The sequence below is a fragment of the Mytilus californianus genome, unplaced genomic scaffold, assembly GCF_021869535.1.
Source record: "Mytilus californianus isolate M0D057914Y unplaced genomic scaffold, xbMytCali1.0.p SCAF_85, whole genome shotgun sequence".
In the NCBI taxonomy this organism is placed as follows: domain Eukaryota; kingdom Metazoa; phylum Mollusca; class Bivalvia; order Mytilida; family Mytilidae; genus Mytilus; species Mytilus californianus.
The window spans coordinates 255,060-275,752 of record NW_026262740.1 but is presented as its reverse complement, the minus strand read 5'-3'; the positions used below and the strand labels follow the sequence as shown (position 1 = coordinate 275,752).

Below are 20,693 nucleotides of genomic sequence, written 5' to 3'. Positions count from 1 at the left end.
ATCCAGGTCACCTTTGTTCACTCCTAGAATTTTTTCGGTTATGGTCAAGTCTCCATACTTTTTTTTAAAAGTGATGTAAGGATTAGTGATTCATTTATAGAATATGTATGCACTGATGTGTATTTCATTTTTAATATGTATGTACAAGTCATTTTGTGGTTATCAGTCATGAGACAATGCAATCATATTGTGGAAATTGTCTTACTTGCAAAAGATGCCAATTTTTCTTTTGAAAGTTTTGAGGAAAAAAGTAGTTCACCCTGCCACATATTCATGTGCCTGTTTCAAGCCAGGAACCTTTTCAGTGGTTGTCTAAAGTCTCATCCTAATTAAAAAAAATATTTAAAGAATTTGGTGTTGATGGAAGCTCTTTGATTGGTATAGACTCTGGTTAATTAAGTAGATCATGACATATACCATATTGAAAGTCTTGCTGTTATTTACAACCATTTCCTTCTTATTTCATATATGTATTTCAGTTTTTTTTTCATTTCAACACCAATCTTAATAAGGTTTAGGAAAAAAGAAAACAAATGTTGACCAACAACAGGCATATACCATTAGAAGATCTCAAAGTTTGGCTGCACAATAGACTAAAAATTCTTGTTATTTCAAATATTTATATAAAATTCAGTTTAAAACATGCATTTTCCATTTTTAGACTATAATTGTCATGTTGACACAATAATTTGAATTTGAATTGTATTATATTCTGAGAGTACTTGTGGTTGAAATAATATACACAATATTTTATTTCATGTGTTTTAGATTTCTTAAATATACCACTCCCATATAATGACGACATGTCTGTTAATAATGTTTAAGAGTTCTCTCCTGCATGTAATTGCTGTAATTTCTATTTGTACCCAAGGCTTCCTTCATACATTTGCACTTATCCTTCTAAGATGTTGCTTGAATGATAAAATCCTGTAATACATTATCAGCCATCAGACTCTTGGAATACAGTTGCTGTAATAAAAAAAATATAAACTGTAATCACAGAGATATGTCTTGCTTTTTAGTAATTTCGATAATACAAATGTTGAAATTAAAATAGCAACACTTTAACATGTAAGATTTACAAATATTCAAAGTCAATGAACTATGACTAAAGGTACATGGCTAAACAATCTCCATGTGCCAATGCTAATACAACACATACCAAATACCATTGACTTATCATAAGTAGTTCCTTTTAAAAAACCTAAACACAACCTAATACATGTAAACTAAGAAAATTTTAAAGTCAATAAACGATAACTGAGGGGGCGGGGTCAAATAATTTCCATGGTAATGAGAATTGCCAATGCTAATACAACTGCTTACCAAACATCATTGACTTACCACTAGTGGTTTCCCATAAGCCGACCTAATCACAAACTAATACATGAAAACTAAGCAAAAGTTTCAAAGTCAATAGACCATGACTGAGGGGGCAGGGCCAAATAATCTTCATGGAAATGAGATATGCCAATGTGTATTCAACTGCATACCAATTATCATGAACTTACCACTAGTGGTTCCCCATAAACTGACCTAGTCACAAACTAATACATGAAAACTAAGCAAAAATTTAAAAGTCAATAGACCATGACTCAGAGGGCGGGGCAAAATAATCTCCATGGAAATGAGATATGCCAATGCTTATACAACTGCATGCCAATCATAATTAACTTACCACTAGTGGTTTTCCATAAACTGACCTAATCACAAACTAATACATGAAGACTAAGCAAGAATTTCAAATTAAGTCAATAAACCATAACTGAGGGGGCGGGACCAAATAATCTCCATGGTAATGAGATGTGCCAATACTAATACAATTGCATACAAAATATCATCGACTTACCACTCGTGGTTCACTATAAACTAGACCTAATCACAAACTAATACATTGTTGACGCCGCTGTCGTCACCAACGCCAGAAACAGCATACTTATGCCTCGCTTTTTGACTCCGCCAAGCGAGACAAAAACAGCATATATTTTTTGTAAAACATCCATCAAATATTGGCTTACCAATCAGGCAAAAAATGATAACATCAATTTAATCTCCAATGATTAACCAAACTTACATATATATATATATATCGTGTGAACAACTGGAGTGGAATATAATAGTTGTTGTTTATCATATTTATTTTTCGTTTAATGTCTTTTACGTAAATTAGAGTTGTTTAACATCTGTCATTTCAGGACCTTTTATAGCTTGCTAGATGCAGTATCAGTTTTGCTCATTGTTGAAAGCTGTTCATACAGTGATCTAAAGTTGCTAACATTCAGTCATTTGGACTCTGGTGGATAGTTGTCTCATTGCCAATAATACTACATATTCTCATTTTTATCAACATAAATTACCGTAATAATGAAAAATAACTCTATTCGTGCATGTGTACTACACATTACCTGTATATATAATATATACTAGAATACTCCCGGGACATCATGGGGTCGTGACTGAAGCAAAGTACCTTAGCCTTATTTTTAGCCTGAATTGTAAGATTTTTCGTTTTGTCATCTAATAATGTCATGCTGGTCATTAGGTGCACAGTTTTCTCTGCTTTCAAAATCTTTCTTTTTGAACCCTTCGACCCAGAACTTGGTAATTATCTGTAGTAATAATTATGTGGAAAACAAATGGGCCTGGAATGATGTTATTTTTAATCAACACCATTGTCCTATATAAATAAGTTATATATAAAGTTGAATTCTTTGAATCGTCATTTTTATGTCATGCCGGCTCACAAATTGGACCTTGTTATTTTAGTATTATATATCTAGATTACTAAGTGCTTGTAGAAACACAATTCCTCATTTTTCAAGCCCCTTTCTTACATGTCTTAACCTCATTTAAATTACAATACCAACTAAAAGCTCCAAGGAGCCTGTGTCGCTCACCTGATATTTTTTTTATTTTACAATTGATGCATGAAATAATGCAACCGATATACTTTTGCTTTAGTTTCAAAGATATAAGTCAAAAACTGCATTTTCCCCCCTATGTTCTATTTTTAAACTAGATACCCAAATGCTTATTATGGCCAAGTTTGGTTAAAATTGTCTCAGTTGTTTCAGGAGAAGACTTTTGTAAAAGATTACAAAAATTTACAAAAAATTGTTAAATTTGACTTTAAAGTGCAATAACTCCTTATGGGGTCAATTGACCATTTTGATCCTGTTGACTTGTTTGTGAATCTTATTTTGCTGAACATTATTGCTGTTTACAGTTTATTTCTATTATAATGTTCAAGATAATAACCAATAAATTGCTTTCCGAGCGCAGCTGGATACGACCATAGAGGTCCAACCCTGAACAGTTGGGGCAAAAATGGACACAATATTCGCGCTTGATACAGGTCTGAATTTGGATTGTAATTCAATATTTGACACATAATAGGTTTCTGACACAGAATAACTGTTGTCAAAGAACTTAGAATTGGTTATATAATTTGAATTTATATTCAAAATTTTGCTTTTGTGCAATACACTATGTTGTTGCGAATTGACCCCCCCCCCCCCCCTTTTTTTCAAAAAAAAAAATTGAAGGATTTTCTTTTTTATTAAGATTTCTGAAATCTTGAGGAGAAAAAATTGCCCCCCCCCCCCCCTTTTCCAAAAAAAACCAATCTTTCCCTCAGTTATGGTCATAATTTCAATTCAAATTTCCAAGTTGTATTTGAATTACCTCCCTTACACTGTAATTTGTACTTAAGTAATTGTCCATTAACCAGGACACCCTTGTTTTTTCTCACTTTTTTGCCCCCAATTCCTAAATGGTTTGAGCCATAACCCCCCAAAGCCAATCCTAACCATCCCTTTGTGGTATGGAAACTTGTAGTATAATTTCAGAGAGATCCATACACTGTTCCACAAGTTATTGTCATGAAACTAGAAAAATGCTTATTTGCGCCCCTAATTCCTAAACTGTTGGGACCATAACCCCCAAAAGCAATCCCAACCTTCCTTTTGTGGTTATAAACCTTATGTTTAAATTTCATAGATTTCTATTTACTAATACTAAAGTTATTGTCCGGAAACCAAGTGTCTTCGTACGACGACAACGTGATACCAATAATTTTTTGCGGTCGTATAAAATTTGAAATAAAATTTCTTAAAATTACCAATTCATGGGCAGCAACCCAACAATGGGTTGTCTGATGCGTCTGAAAATTCAACAGAGATAGATATTCACCTGATGAACATTTTTACCCCATGTCAGATATGCTCTTAATGCTTTGGTTTCAAAGATAGAAGCCAAAAACTGCATTTTACCCCCATGTTCTATTTTTAGCAATTTTGGCCATCTTGGTTGATGGCCAGGGTCAACGGATACATTTTTTAAACTAGATATCCTAAGGATGATTTAGGCCAAGTTTGGTTTTATTTGGCCCAATAGTTTCAGAGAAGATTTTTGTAAAAGTTAACGGACGACGGCAGACGCCAAGTGATGAGAAAAGCTCACTTGGCCCTATTGGACCAGGTGAGCAAAAAATGGTATGTCTATAGCTCTATGCATTCTGTAAACATCTAGTTACAAAATTTGTGATTTATCTTCTATAGGGGTATAAACAAGACTCCAAATGCTCTGCAAATGGTTTATCTGCACTACTTTTTTATTACCTCTGCTGTGGAGGTTAATTTTGGTTGAAATTTGCTATGAAAGCTGGAATTTGTAAACATTTCAGATGAAAATCAAATTGTTCTGAAACTTTTTGGTAATGTTGCAGTTGTTTGTATATACATATATTAATTATAATAGAAGTACAGAGTTCCAATGTCCCCTTTATTGCACATATTTTGTCTATTCAAAGTATAAGGGCAATAACTAAAAAAAGCACTTTTTTATGTTAAAATCCGGCAGCTACAACCATTGACTTCCCTTCCTTTCTTAAACTATCCGGGATTTCTACCAAACTTGGACAGAAGCTTGTTTATGATCATAAGAAAGTATCCAGAAGTAAATTTTGTAAAAAAAATCCTGTTTTTCCGTATTTTACTTATTAATGGACTTAGTTTTTATGCCAGGAAACATTACATTCACTCTGTGGTTAAAGTTTTTAAAATTTTAATAACTTTCTTAAACTATCCTGGATGTTTACCAAACTTGGACAGAAGCTTATTTCTGATGAAAAGCTAGTATCTAGAAGGAAATTTTGTTAAAATTGTGTACCTGTTCATCCGTACTTTACTTATAAATGGACTTAGTCTTTCTTCCAGTTAACATTACATACAGTCTGCAGTAAAAGATTTAAAACATTTATTTGATTCATAAACCATCCTGGATTTTTATCAAACTTGGACAGAAGCTTCTTACAATCAAAAGATAGTATCGAAAGGAATATTTTTATTAATTTCTTTTCTCATTTTTGTTGAGCCTGCAATTAACAGCAAAAGTAGGCGAGACACTGGGTTCTGCGGAACCCTTACGATTTTTTTGAAATTGCCTTGGAATTCAGTATTTTTGTTATACCATTTGGAAATTAAATACTGTAACAAATACATACCAGTTACATTTATATATACTGTAGCTAAAGGATCTCCTCAATATCTAATCCTGTTGTTAATTTCATTAAAACATATAATGTATATAGCTTCCCTTCCACTTACATCTCAGGAGCTAATTCTGAAAATTAAAATTCCTGTGATTATCATATAAAATCTGAACCTGCTGCAGTCTGCTTTCCAATTAGAATAAATTGGGAAAGTTATCCCTTGGTAAAGAGAGAGAAAACAAGTGATATGTTTATATTATAACCAATACTGCACATGGTAATTGGAACATCACTAGTTTTCTGGATTGGATTGTTGCTCACTTTGTAAGGATCTTTTACAGCTGACTATATAGTATGGTTTTGTTCATTGTTGAAGGTCATACAGTGACCTTAAATTTTTTACATTCTCTTTGACTAATGGAATGTTTTCTCATTGACAATCCTACCATACATTGTAAGACCTTATTTATAAAATACTAAAAATTTCAATCTGTGACAATAACAATTTATTCATTTAATAAGGTAATCTGATCAACATTATGAAGCAATGTTCGAAACACTCGTCATTGTCTGACAGCATCAAAGTAATTTTAACTTCTATGACAATGTACAATGATGTATATATGTGCAAGACTCAAAACTAATTATCACAACTAAATTCATACATATATCCATATACATTTACAAGGTACTTAATAAATCAGTGAGACTGATGAATAAAATGTAGGTAAAAAAATATACTTCTGTTGGATCCTGCATCATAATTATTACTAGTTAAATGAAGGCAAGTCATAATCATTGAGTACATGTACATTATATTTGAACTTAAAATAAAGGATAATCTGATTAGTCTCTAATCACTAATGAAGCCACACAACACTGTGTGACAACAGTGACATATAAGTCTCTCATAGATGGTCATACTATTATTTTTATCTTTTGTATATATATCTTTAAGGTTACTTAGAATTGGCTGTTGACATACATGTACACATGGACTGTCAGGCATGGAGTCATTGGACCCTAGGTTACTCCAGTCCATTATCAGTCACTATCAATAGTCAACTCCTCAGTCATTCTTCAGTGATTCCCTATATAATCAACCAAATTTTTCCCACAAAAGGAGGGCCGCCCCTCCCCCCCCTGGAGCCGCCTATGGTAAAATCAAGTTTAACGCAGGCCATGCTTAAAATACAATACAGTTATCTACTTTCTAATGCAGCATATTAAAATAAATACCATTTAACAAATATTTTGGCGTAAAATGAAATAAATGAAAAAGTCCGTGAAACTGTTGCATTGTCTTTAGCAACTAAACAATGCGACGTCATATGCATACTCATGATGTCATACATAAAATTCTAGAAGTACATTTTATTTATACCTTTCAGTGATGTAAGGAATCGAAACGGTATTTGGAAAGCCATAAAATTTACCTCAATTTAGGATAGACTCTTGAATTTTGAGGAGCCAAAATACGATGAACGGATCATATAAACCAGAAGGCAAATATAATACAAGCCCAAACGAAAAAATATAAACAAGTCTAAATTGAAAACAACGTTCAAACCTATGATTGCCTTGGATAACAAACCGCAATTTTTATACGTGTGCATGCAAAACAAATTTCTTGTTAGAGGGGTCTAAATACAGCACAAACAACATTTTCCAAAAGACCAAAAAAGTGAAAAAGTATATTTTAACAAAACGCATTTGACTAACAAGTCGAACAACAAATGTTCCTAAACCCTGCTGACTGCCATTGGCGATTGCTAAATAAACGGATCACCGATGTAATAAATGAATGTTAATTATAAATTTAATACTAAACAGAAAACAATGAACTTGCGGAAAAGATGGTATACCGCAAACAAAAGGTGCAAAGGTTTTATTTCTTGGTTTCCTTAAACTGACCTCATCATGAATATCAACAAATTTTTTACGACTATGCCTCTATTGAAAACAGCATGTCTAAGCCACAGCTTCATAACTGTTATGGCTAGACAAAAAAGAACTAGCGATTAAGAGAGCTTTGAATGCAATTTTCTATAAAAATGACCTGTAAAAAAGTTAAATTTGTCACTTCTAACATGGATAATTTTCGAACTTGCCCACAACATTACAAGAATCAAACTTTAAACTCTATGACCTCAAACTTTTAAAAAAATATCCGAAACTGCATGTACAGAGTCTGACAAGAAAAAATTATTCAAACATAGTTATCATTTTCATAACATACCTCTCATCACAAAATTATTCATTGACTACTACTCCTCATATGCACATAAATCAATAGGACGATCTATGACTCCACTATATAATCTAAAAAGCAATGCCGCAAATGAATTCTGTCCTGTTGCTTAGCTTCTCCTACTTCTCAAAGTAATTGTACTTTCGTTGAAAAAGCTAAAATAAATAATGTTTAATAAGATGAAGTTAGAATACAATGTATCTGCCAAAATTGCCTTTATTATTTTGATCTGGCAAAATTGGCTTGGTTTGATCTTTTAAAACTAGACCAACAAACTTTCCCTGAAAACAAAATGACTACAAAAAAGTATTTAATCATTTTATTAATGTTCTAATCCATCATATAAATTCCATATGACCCTTGAATGAAGGGACGTACAAAAGTGATCATATGTATATATTACAGTATCTCTGAATCTGTCATGATTTATAATGCCAATCTTTGGGGATTAAGTTATTACTAATCATGATACTTTGAAATTTTAAGTTATTCAAAGTCGTTTAAATTACACCAAAAGTTGGACTATTTTATATAAGGTAGTATCTGAGAAATGGACTAAACCAGGCAAGGTTTGGTGGTAAATACATTTGTACTTTGTTTTTGGCTTTGAACTAGGTGTTAGTAACTGGGAGTACTCTCAGATCTGAACTTGGAGTCTTTTTAATTGTGGGGATGTATAAATACCCACCACGTCTTGTGTGTGGTTTTGTAAGATGTCTTTCTACTTTGTATAGATCTGACGAGTTAAGCCCTTTTCACATCAATATACAGGTACCAGGTTAGGAGGTGGGTTCGGCACCACAAACTACTAGTCTAGCCCCACTAGGCTAGGATGAAAATGTTATCCTGCAATTTTTTTTTAATTATAATATCTGTCCTGACAGTTTATTATTCACTCTTTTCGGTCCTGGCTTATATTTCTTTACTCAAAACTCCTGTCCCGCATTTTTTCAAATTCCGTCAAAGCCCACTCTCCCATAAATATCAAATGGTAGCTCCCTAAACAAGAGTGGAGCGATTTTAAAATAATGGGGCGTTTTGCCAATGGCAATGGGGCTAGTTGACTTGCTTCCGTTTTTGCCAATCTTTGACCGATTTTCGGGTTTACATGCATGACATGGATAAAGTCAAATGGTTTTTCGTGAAAAGTATAGCACTAGCATCTTACTATAAATGTGCATGATTATATTTACATTTCATTGCGCTTTCCAAGTACAATAAGTTGGTACGTAATCCATCAAAACGAAACACTTTCGTTGCGTTGACTTTCTAATGTATTGCTTCGTTCCCCGGATTCAGTTAATCTACAGTGTAAGTTACTAACCCATTTCAATATATCTGTTTATAATAACTTTTTGATCCATCAGTTTGAAAAATCAAAGGTCTTTGTATCAACTATCTGACTATCTTTGTCCATTCTTTTTAAACAGTAAAACATGAATTCAGCAGCAGACGAGCGTCCATGGATTTTGCGTCATAGTATAAAAACGGCAACGGTGAAAAGATTTCCGGGTTTCCGTATTCGGCGTGCCAAGCTTTCGTACATTTATGTATAATATATGAGAGTTAGTCTGGAATCAAGAATGGGGATTTAAATAAGGACACAAAAATATATATAGATAGTTGAAAAGCAAAAAAATAGAAGAAGGATCATAGAGAATAATTGAGTATACTTAATTATGAAGAATCATGCAAAGACATTATTCTCAGAGCATATACATGTCTCTGGAAGAATTGAGAACAAAGAAAAACTAAATAAAGAATATTCAATCATTTATATATTATTTATAACTCATTCACATTTTGTTCCATTCAGAATTAAATAACTCTGCTGAGGGGGGCATGGGAAGTTTGGAAAATTGACAAACGATAATTACTCTAATCAGAGAAGAATTAAATGTTAAACAGTTAGAGTGTAATGAATAAAATATAAACATATATTTTTCAAAATGATGTCACAGAAAACACTGATTTTTTATTATTACTAATAAGATTCTGCAATTTGAGTATCTATGTCCAACAGATGTCAACTAGTGAATTAGAAATTTTACTTATCTGATAGACGTTTAGTTAAGAATCTGTGACAAGTTCTTTTGTAATATAATTAGGAAATTGCCTACCGCCTCCTTGATTTAGAATTGCATACTCTTCAAATTTAAGCTAGCCTACACACATAACAGCTAGTTTTGGACTTGATCTTTTTGTCCAAGGTTAAACAATATATTTTGTTTTATAGTTTTCAACTCATGAACTATGCAAATATTTTTAACACTTTCTCCTCATGATATTCGACGAAAAGCTCACCAGATCTTATCTTCACATGTTTGCCAATATGGCGAATCAAAGTTTTACTTACTTAATTTGGCAATTACATGTATACTCAAACCTAGCAGGAAGTTCCTAACTTTATCATTCACAATACTTGTCAGAGTTCACCCATCTATTTTGGAGGTTCGTGTTGCACATAAAGGCGGATTTAGAGCACCCTGCCCCTCCCCTTTTTGTGGGAAAAATTTGATCTATTATATCGGGAATCACTGATGCATGACTAGGGAGGCCCCCTCTTTAGCAGTCAGTGGGACCCCTTATGAAAATTTCTGGATCCGTCAATGGCACAATCTTTAGTTTTTGTGTAATGTTAAGCACAACGGTTACTGAAGATTTCTGTCCAGTTTTTCATACCAAGGTTGTTTGGGTATCACAGTTTTAAAATGTTATCACCGTTGATCCAATAAACAAATCCTTCGTTGATGTATTCTTAAACAACTTCTTTCCAGTAGTACCCTCACAATGGTATTAATGACATTAATGCCTCCAACCTGGGACTATTATCGAGACTATTTTACAATAGTCCCAGCTCCAACACTGATTGATATTTATGTTCCCCTTAAAAATAGAATAGAGAAATTGAGGACATTTGTTCCACATTTTATGAACTTTGAAAGAACACAAGCACATGTAACTTTTGACACCGCCTGCGGGCAAGTGCATGCAGGACACTGATGTGGTGGCACTTGGGTGGTGGTAGGTTTATAACCGCCGTTACAGTAAACCCCTCTCAACCCACCAAATGCTTGCTTGAAACACAAGTAAAATATAAGCAGGTAAGTATGTCCTTTGCTTTTATTCCACACCAAAGATGAAGAAATGTATGATAAAGTTATAATGGTATATTATTCTGTACATTGTGAAAGCCTTAAAATTAAAGGGACATGTATGTAGTGACTATTGTTTGTCGTGATTTAAACACGATAACAGTGTTGCTTTCCCCTTTATCTTATGAGCCGTATTGAACAGGACAGACTACCCCAAACACTCTGAAACTTTTCAAGTACTTTCTATATGCTCATGTGTATTATCTTGTTAGCATAGTTTTGTACTTGGACAGATAATCAGAATGGTCAACAATCAAGTATTGACAATGTTAATTGGTCACGTTTGTTTGAACTACCAAAAGGTAATTTTTAAATTTTCACTTGTACAATCCAATGTCAATGTTACATACAATCAGTCATTTTTGTAACACAAGGGTTACAAATAAGAAAATACTAAATAAAATATGCAAATGTATAATTTAGTTCCATAACTGTATGAAGCACTTAAGACTTAAATATATCTACTGGGTGTATCTGTCTGTCTTTTGTCCAAGATAGTTGGCAGATACATAGGAATAAAAAGAGATGTATGAGGTTATTGTAACACACCTTTGAGAAAGTTATTCAAACAATAATAACAAAAACACAACACAACATATCTAGATATTCCAAGTTCTAAATCATTTTTTTTCAAAGTGGTGAAGATCAAAAGATCTGCCATTAACACCAAATTCTCCCAATATAAACGCATACTTCTTTTACCTGTGTATATGTATTAAAAGAAGTACCAATGAAAATCTTAATTAAAATAAATGTTTAAAGATTAAACTTTTAATTGTTCAAATAAGAAGAAGATTTTATGGGGGAAGGGGGATGATTCACAGAATCCCCTGGCCTACTCCCTTTAGGAATTATATATAGAGAGAGACTTTTTACAAGTCTAGTCTCACTTTTTTTCAGGATCCTGGACCCATATCTGACAATTATTGCAACTTTATTTTTACTTTGCCTTTTTTTTCCTGCGATTATTTTTCTAAGCAGATTGAATAAAATACCATTTTTTATGGTGACAATTAAGGATAATCAGTGGCTGATCCAGCCATTTTTAAAAGGGGGAGCATCCCAACACAGGATAAAAGGGGGGTTCCAATTATATTTCCCCATTTAAATGCATTGATCATTCTAAAAAAGGGGGGTTTCGTGTGAAAATAAATTTTTTAAAAGTAAAATAAGATTTTCAATGGAATATATGTCTTACAAGGTATTAGATGTTAATAAACAAGTTTTAATTTTGATGTTAATTTTTTTCAACTTGGACACAATTAACTTTTTTTCATGTGAATTTCACATGAAAAGTTTAACGTAAAATTCACGTGAAAAATTTAACTTGAATTCACATCAACAAAATTTGCCTGTGTAACACATGCGTTACACATGCGTTTGACTATACATGTGTTACACCTGCAAATATCGCATGTGTCACACACGTTTTCCAACACATGCGTGACACAGGTGTTTTTCTGACACATGCGATTCACATGCGTGTGTAACGCATGTGAACGCATGTGTACCACGCATGATTCACATGCGTGGCAAGAAACATGTGTATTACGCATGTGACACACCTGTGACACATGCGTTTTTAGGTACATGCGTGACACATGTGTGGCATTTTTGCCCTAGTACTGCCCACCAGGGACCATCATATGAAGCTAAAAAAAATGTATATGCTGTCATTAACGAGACAAAATTAAAATATTTAAAAATACATACCAGGACCTAAAATTCTAGGTCTGTTACATCTTTCTCTGTATACATTTACTCTAAAAGTTACGTCAAATAAGCAAGTATAATTTTGTTGGGACCTACACATGGATTTTGCCCGAATATTCCAGTGTGCCGATGATGGACAGGTAAAGTTGTATGCGTCATTTAGGGATAATATCTACAAAAAGATAAATGCATATTCATCAATTATTTAAGCAAGTATTCTATCAACATTGTATTTTGTCAACACAGACGCACATAGGCGATGGTTTGTAAGCACGTAAAGAAACTCACCAAAAAACACCAGCCTTAGTAGTGTGTACGCAGACACGCGTTTAGTCTAATTAAGACTCACCAGTAAGACTCGATTATCACGAAAAAGACGGGTTTCCACGAAATGCGCATCTGGTGCACAAGATTGAGTACCGTTAATGTCAGATAAGGCAAGATGATCCGGGGGTAGAAAAAAGCCTTAGTGTTTTGAGAAGTTTAATATGTTATATACAGACAATTAAAGCAAACGCAACCGAGTTACGATGAAGAATGACTGACTTTAGAGAATGAACATCGGTAAACTATTGTTGCCTTTCATTTGCAGCCTTTTCAACTCTTACATAATTTTCTTTTGAATCATTATTCTCACAGTGGAAGTGTTAAGAAAATTGACCTAGACACATATCTGAAATGTATAGAAGATAATATATTCGCTACTGAATATGACTGTGAAATTTCTTGGAGTTCATCTGAAATTCAAGGATCAGATTTCTTTCTTTGTTGTTGTTGTTGTTGTTGTTGTTAAACCTCGTTTCATTTCAGTTAAAGCAACTAAAGATAAAGGACGATCACGACGGAATAGATTACCATAAAAACTTATGTCTGATGATGTGATGGCCACAAATAAATTGAATTGGACAATTTAATTGACTCAATCCAGTTGAATACCATTTGATTTTGAACGGTGTTCTTGAGTGGTTGTTCAGAAAACAATGCAACTGAAGTTACATTACAATAACGTCATTTGACAATATCGTGTTGGTCCTAAGTTAGTGAAATAGTATTAGTGAAATCTTTCAATAAGTAAAATCTTTTGATATGTATATGATCAGGCCTAGTGTAAAGCTTGGAACATTTTTGTGGCCTAACACTGCTGAAAGTTCAATTACTTGTTATAGATACATTGTAATTTGATACGGACAATACAATTCCGGGAGGAGAATCTGTGACGCACTGGTGGTGTAAAGAAATATCTGCTCGTAAACCAAGCAACAATCCCTGATAATTTGAGACTGTTTGTGAACACGGGTATATATGCATAGGACGAAATGCCGTGCTCGCACAGTCATATATTCGCATTGAATGAACCATGCAAAACAACATAACGGACATATGAACTAAAGTTAAAAGATTTGATGGTTAAATACTGAAAAGTAAATGTAATACTGAGATGTATTGGTTTCAAACTTTACATTTCTGTCATTAGGGAACCATTAAATCGGGGTAGAATCGTTATTTGGAATATGATTCAAAATGTGTACGACCATTTAAGGCCATTTGGTGTAATAACATACATCTTACATAGTCTATCAGAATTATTCGCCTTGCACATATGTTATCTAACAGATATTTCGATGTGCCCCGTTATTGTTTAAACGCTTATAATGTTTTTATGCAAGCTTCAGTATGACAGTACATGTTTGATTTCTTTGCCAGATTTATTTTATAGATATTACTCCATAGCTTTGTTCTTCAATTTAAAGTTGTGGCGTGATCGTCAGTTTGCAAAGATTCCATTCAAACTTGTGCTAGTGGCGTCTTAATCTTGCAGTGAAATAAGAGTGGTTTTGCTCCTTGTAAAAGGCCTTACTGTGACTTTGAGATGACGAACAGCAATAACGGCGTTGTTTTTTTTTTTGCTGTGCATGTACTGATTTTGTGTCACCGATGGATTATCCCACATCTTTTTTGTTAGTTTCTACTACGTTAAACTGAACATATGTACGAAATTTAATTTTGATGTGACAACTGTATGGTAAATTTCCTTATTCCGAAACAAGAAGGAGACACAGAAACGAAAACAGAGGTGTCAGATTTAAATCATACATACCTGAAGGAAAGTCAGGAGGATGAATATGTCCATGATTTTTTATTTTTCATTTATAATCTATGCCATCTAAAAAGATAAACATTAAACAAATCTAAGGTTAATAAATTGACCAGAAACTGTGCATTACAATGCTTAATAATCCAATCTTTGGTTTTATAATATTGTATATTATTGATGCACGGTTGGTCAGTGTCAAGATGTTTGTTATATTTTCATTTCCTAGTAAATATATCTTCAAGTTATTATAATCAAGAAGACAGATGTCCTTAATTCTAAACATACATGTCCACATCAGACAAATTATATATTAATAATAGAAGCATCAAATACAATGTTGAAATTATTTGATGTACAATACTTGAGATATAACACTTCTAGTGCTCACAATGTCTTATATTTATTATTTATCAATAAATAGATAACAAACAGACGATGACAAAATTCACTTAACGATTTAACATCAGCACTGTTTTTTTTTTCTATTTGGTATTCTATAATTAGCACCAAAAATGTTATTTTCCTTCTTTTTTTTTTAATGGATTATGTAATCAGCATCAAAAATGTTATTTTATTTTTTTTCTTTTTATTTGATATTGCATGTGTATAACAATAATAAACAATACATTTTAATAATAATGACTTTATTTACAGAAGATGACTCAATTAGCATTTACTAATCTAACTTGAGATCCTCACAAAAAACATAAAGAAAAATTAATTGTTTGCAACGGTTAAAACTTGTATTAAAAATATAGAGATTTATTGTGGAAGCATGTTCACAATCGCAGAATAAACACATTAAAGATGATAATCTCCTATCTTCATGCTGGACCTTCATAGAACTTATTAATTATGAGGAACGGTACATAATCGGATCGTTTGGATATGTTACTTTTCCCAATTGTTTACAACCATGCGTTCTAGAGTGAGCTGTCTGGAGATTTGTAGAAAAAAAAGAAAGGTCTTTCATCTTATGTTTATATAGGCCTAAAGATATGAAATATAGGACAGGTAAATATTTCATTAGAGAAATAGTGAACAAAATTACACATTATAGCATAAAATATGTTCACGTGTGGCATTTAATTTGAAACCTAGAATTCCTACCTCGAACATGAAGTCCTTCAGATGAATTTATGTTATTTATTGTTTCTTTTTTTTAATTAACTGTTTCTCAGTCTCAAACTGTCAACGACAACTCATTTGCAACAAACTAAGTTGTTGGTTTATTATAACAAATAACCTAAAAGTATTGTCAATAGACTCTATATACGTTTTAAAAATTGGCCAGGTATGACGAACAAAACCGGTTTGAAATACACATTTTAAACTTTACTATTTACCATAGTATTAATAAACTCTTATCATTATAACAAAAGAAGCGTTGAACTGTGATCTTTTCATTGAGTCGATTTGAAAAATTGTATTGATCTTTATGTATACACACGTCTTGTATTTTTAAATGCATTAAGCAAACATATTTTGTTCTGTCTTTATCAATCTTAACAAAAGAATAACGATTTTTAATTCTTGTTTATGATCACGTATCATGATTTTCACGTTGATTTTATTTTATAATACAAGTACATAAATTATGAAAACAACTTGCACTCTTTGTATTCCTTTCATTGATATTTCTCATTTTTTTTTAAAATGTTTTTCGAAAAGAAAGTCAGTATTAGAAATTATATAAAGGGTACAAAGTAAAAAATGTATCAATAACGTCGCCAGAAAAATTAATCGTTTTTTTTTTTGTTAGTCATATTAACAGTATCAATTTATTAGCACATTCGAAAAGTTCGTTATTAACAAATTTTACATCAATTTTCTCAAAATCACAAATAGGATTTAGAAAATGAACGTGATCAATACTGTCTTTTTGTGATAATTTGATGTATTTCTAATCATCAGTGATTTTCAACCTTTTCTTTCTTAAAGAATAAACGATTTGATCAATACTGTCTTTTTGTGATAATTTGATGTATTTCTAATCATCAGTGATTTTCAACCTTTTCTTTCTTAAAGAATAAACGATTCACATCTTGCAAGTGACAACGGTAATCCTGCTTTGTTATTTAATGGTAGAATTTTTAAACAATATTTGAATAAATTGCAAAGAGTTTAATTGTCTTTACTTGGTTTCGACACATTTGAGACTAACCTGAGGACATTTACAATCAAATAAATTTTTCAAGATTGATTTAAGATATTTAATGAAATCGTAATATTGTATTTTGTTTGTGGTTACATTTCAAAGATATTAACATTATTTTTTTTAAGATTGGTAAAACGTAGGATGACAATATTTACTAAACTAAGTTTGCTAACCTGAAACTACTTGATCCATTTACAAATGTAAATAAAACAAAGATGATGAAATAAATGCTATATGTTGTCCATTTTGAGTTATTGGCTTGAAAGTACAGAGTGTGTATTGTGCAATTTCATCACATATTCGTCATTATGTGAAATTTTATTTGATATAACTTCCATTTTAACACAACGGATACTGCATTTGAACTTGAAAGTGATAGTTGTGATTCATTTGGACACAACACACCCCAATGTTTATAATTGTTTTATGTATATATGTGTACCTTATATTGTGACATATTTTAAATAACTTGTTGTATTTAAAATAAACATTTAAACAAGATACCTGATATTTTTCAATAGAAAACTAACAGACCATGCAAATGATATTTGAACTAAAACTTAAAGTCTTTTTTTTAACATTGACCCTAATAAGAATTGTAAAATCGTAGTTTAACAATTCGAGTTAAGGTACTGAATTTAAACTTTAAAAGATGATTTAAAAATCGTGTTCAGTATTTTTTATTTAAGTAAACTTTGGAATGAATGCATACGGAACGATAATGTTCATTATTTATAATCCAAACAAAGGAGTAATGACCTTGCATGTTGAAAACAGATCATGTTCTATTTTGTGTAAAATAAATGAATTTTCTTTTTAAAATGTGTTTAAAACTACAGTAGTCAAAATCAGAAAACAAACTATGGATAAGAAATGACCAAAGTTTGCCAACAGGGATACAGACATACCTGTGATCACAGATACAGTACTGGATTTTAGTAGTAACAGTCTACTGGCAAAAAGGTCATATATACAGTCGTTTTTACAAAATTTGAACATCGGATAAATACTGTCGTCTTTTATTCATAAATACTTATGATAGAAATTGTATCATAAGTTTTTGAACGGAAACGAAATAAAGTGCCAGTTTCTAATAATTCAAGGACCATACTCCTGAACGGTAAAAAACCTAAATCGTATATATTGAACTTAAACTCCATTTTGTCATCAGTATAAACATTACAATTTGAAAAGCATTGGTTGAACGGTTCATAAGCCAATGTACGGACGCTGTTGGCAGCCGCCAGTTTCCAATAGATCAAGGGACATACGGTAACTACTGAACTGTAAAAGTAAAAATCTTCTACATTGAATTTGACCTCAATTTTGTCATTAATATTAACACATCAAAATTTGAAAATCAATGGTTGAACGGTTCATAAGTTATTGTAGGGAAACTATTGGAAGCCGTCCGCCCGTTTTTCTTTCCGAAAAACCCCAGTTTAACTTAGGTTTTTAAGATAGATAAAACGTAGAATAACCATGTTTAGTAAACTAAATATGCTTACCTGAAACTACTTGATCCAGAGTTAAACGAGACAAAGATGATGAAACGAATGCTTTATGTTATCCATTATAAGTTATTGACTTGAAAGTACAGAGTGTCCATTGTTCAGTATCATCCCATATTCATCATTGTAGTGAAATGTTATTTGATATTACTTCCATTCAAACACAACAGATGCAGCATTTGAACTTTAAAATGATATTTTGTGATTCATTTTGACAAACCCCAAAATTTATAAGTGTATGCTGTACCTTACATTGCGACTGATTTATAATAACTTGTTGTATTTTAAATCAAAAATTTAGACAGGATACCTGATATTTTTCAATAGAAAACTGACAGACCATGAAAATGATCTTCTAAAGTTTGAAGTTTGGTATTTAACATTAACCTAAATTAGAATTGCAAAACTGTATTTAAAAAACGTATAGATTTTGAAGTTTGAATGTTTTTATTTTTTTAGTAAAGGAAACTTTTGAATGAATGCATAAGGAACAATAATGTCCATTATCTATGATTCCAACGAAAGAGTCATGAGCTCACATTTGAAAACAGATCATGTTCTAGTTTGTGTAAAATAAAAGATTGTTTTTTAAAGTTTAAAACTACCCCTAGCAGGCACCCGATGTTGTACAAACGTTGATGTTTGGTTGAAAATAGGTCGTAACATCGCCGACCTGAATTCAAAGTCGGCTGACAAACGTCATTCTGACGTTATAGAAAGATGTCTACATACCCTTGATTTTTGATCGCGACCTTATACATTATTACACAACGCCAACACAACGTCGGATGCCATATGTCGGTCGGACATCTAAATAATTTAAAATATTGAAATCACACGTACATAAAAATAAAGTTTTAAATTATATATTATCCTTTCATATTAATATTTATATATATGTATCCTATTGTTATCTAAAATAATAATGAACATTAAAATAAAGTTTAATATAGCCCTCTACTAAGATAAATAACGTCACTGAAAAAAGGCTTGTTCGACGTTAATAGGTCAACTCGGACCGTCAATATTCATTTACTCATACAGCTTTTAAACTTTTAAAATCTATAAACGAACAAATTTAGAAAAGTTTGTTATAAATCATGTCAGTACCGAAGTACTGACTACTGAGCTGACGATACCCTCGGGGACTGATAGTCCACCAGCAGAGGTATCGACCCAGTGATGTAAAAAATTGGAAACAACACGTTTAATAATTACATGCGCCCGAAGCGCTTTTTTTCTGGATTTACCTTCATCAGGAACGCTCAATGCCAAACATTTGAAAACCGAGGGATGTATAAGTACCGAAACAGTTGAAGAGCTATATGACAAAAACACCCAAAACAAATAGCCAAATTCATATAAGGTCAACTTTGCCTGAGGGAGTTGAAACCTTAGTTTCTTTATAATTTTAAAATTTATAAACGGACAAATTTAGAAAAGTTTGTTATAAATCATGTCAGCACCGAAGTAATGACTACTGAGCTGACGATACCATCGGGGACTGATAGTCCACAAGCAGAGGTATCGACCCGGTGATGTAAAAAATTGGAAACAACACGTTTAATAATTGTATGCGTTCGAAGCGCTTTTCTGGATTTACCTTCATCAGGAACGCTCAATGCCAAACATTTGGAAATCGAAGGATGTATAAGTACCGAAACAGTTGAAGAGATATATGACAAAAATACCTAAAACAAATAGCCAAATTCATCTAAGGTCAACTTTGCCTGAGGGAGCTGAAACCTTAGTTTCTTTATAATTTCAAAATTTCTCCTTTTATACTTTGTCTGAATTTGCATGATAGACGATCCGAGTTTAATTGAAAAACGGTCCGAGTTGAATTGATAGACGGTCCGAGTTGAATTGATTGACAGTCCAAGTTGAATTGATAGACGGTTCGAATAGACTTTATGATCAGTCCGATTTGAATTGATAGACGGTCCGAGTTGAATTGATAGACGGTCCGAGTTGACTTATTGACGGAGTACGAGTTGTCGCGCACCCGCTGTTTACCTGTACAAAAATGTAATGTATCCCTATTTTTTCGATAGACCTTTTCACTAACTGAGAAACTGCGGCACTTGATGAGAAATTGAGACACGCAAACTTTCGGCTTCACCATGTTTATACAACAATCACTTTAATTTTCGGCGTCCGACATTTTCTCTACCATGTTATGTGCAGGTGTTCTTGTGACATCAAAGTTTAACAGGAACATGCGTGATATCAAGGTAGTGTTTTTATCTTTATTTGAACCTCAAGTATATACACCAAATAGGAATACATGCTTTTGTTATTCTGTAATGTATTACATAG

The 20,693-nt window shown here is 32.4% G+C and overlaps 1 protein-coding gene and 1 long non-coding RNA gene across 6 annotated transcripts in view; both read right to left on the bottom strand.

Moving 5' to 3' along the window:
- LOC127713888 (uncharacterized) overlaps positions 1-18,679 on the bottom strand; it is a 57,132-nt gene extending 38,453 nt beyond the window's left edge. For 2 of the 4 annotated variants that reach the window (XM_052219853.1, XM_052219852.1), the window contains exons 1-3: positions 18,372-18,679; positions 14,709-14,774; positions 12,611-12,782 (exon numbers count right to left, since the gene is read on the bottom strand). In XM_052219853.1, coding sequence (XP_052075813.1) covers positions 12,611-12,782; positions 14,709-14,741 — 205 coding nt within the window. In that variant the 5' untranslated portion in view covers positions 14,742-14,774; positions 18,372-18,679. Of the gene's footprint in view, positions 1-12,610; positions 12,783-14,708; positions 14,775-17,036; positions 17,151-18,371 lie in introns of those variants that run through there. The other 2 variants (XM_052219850.1, XM_052219851.1) reach the window with 2 other exon arrangements.
- On the bottom strand, positions 562-12,600 carry LOC127713894 (uncharacterized). 2 transcript variants are annotated; one of them, XR_007987515.1, is made up of 4 exons: positions 9,067-12,600; positions 7,731-7,897; positions 5,504-5,622; positions 562-969 (listed from the first exon to the last, which is right to left on the bottom strand). It is a non-coding gene; the product is annotated as an uncharacterized LOC127713894 (long non-coding RNA). The 2 variants fall into 2 exon arrangements; XR_007987516.1 differs by lacking the exons at positions 7,731-7,897; positions 9,067-12,600 and adding an exon at positions 6,477-6,613.
- Positions 18,680-20,693: the final 2,014 nt, after the last annotated feature.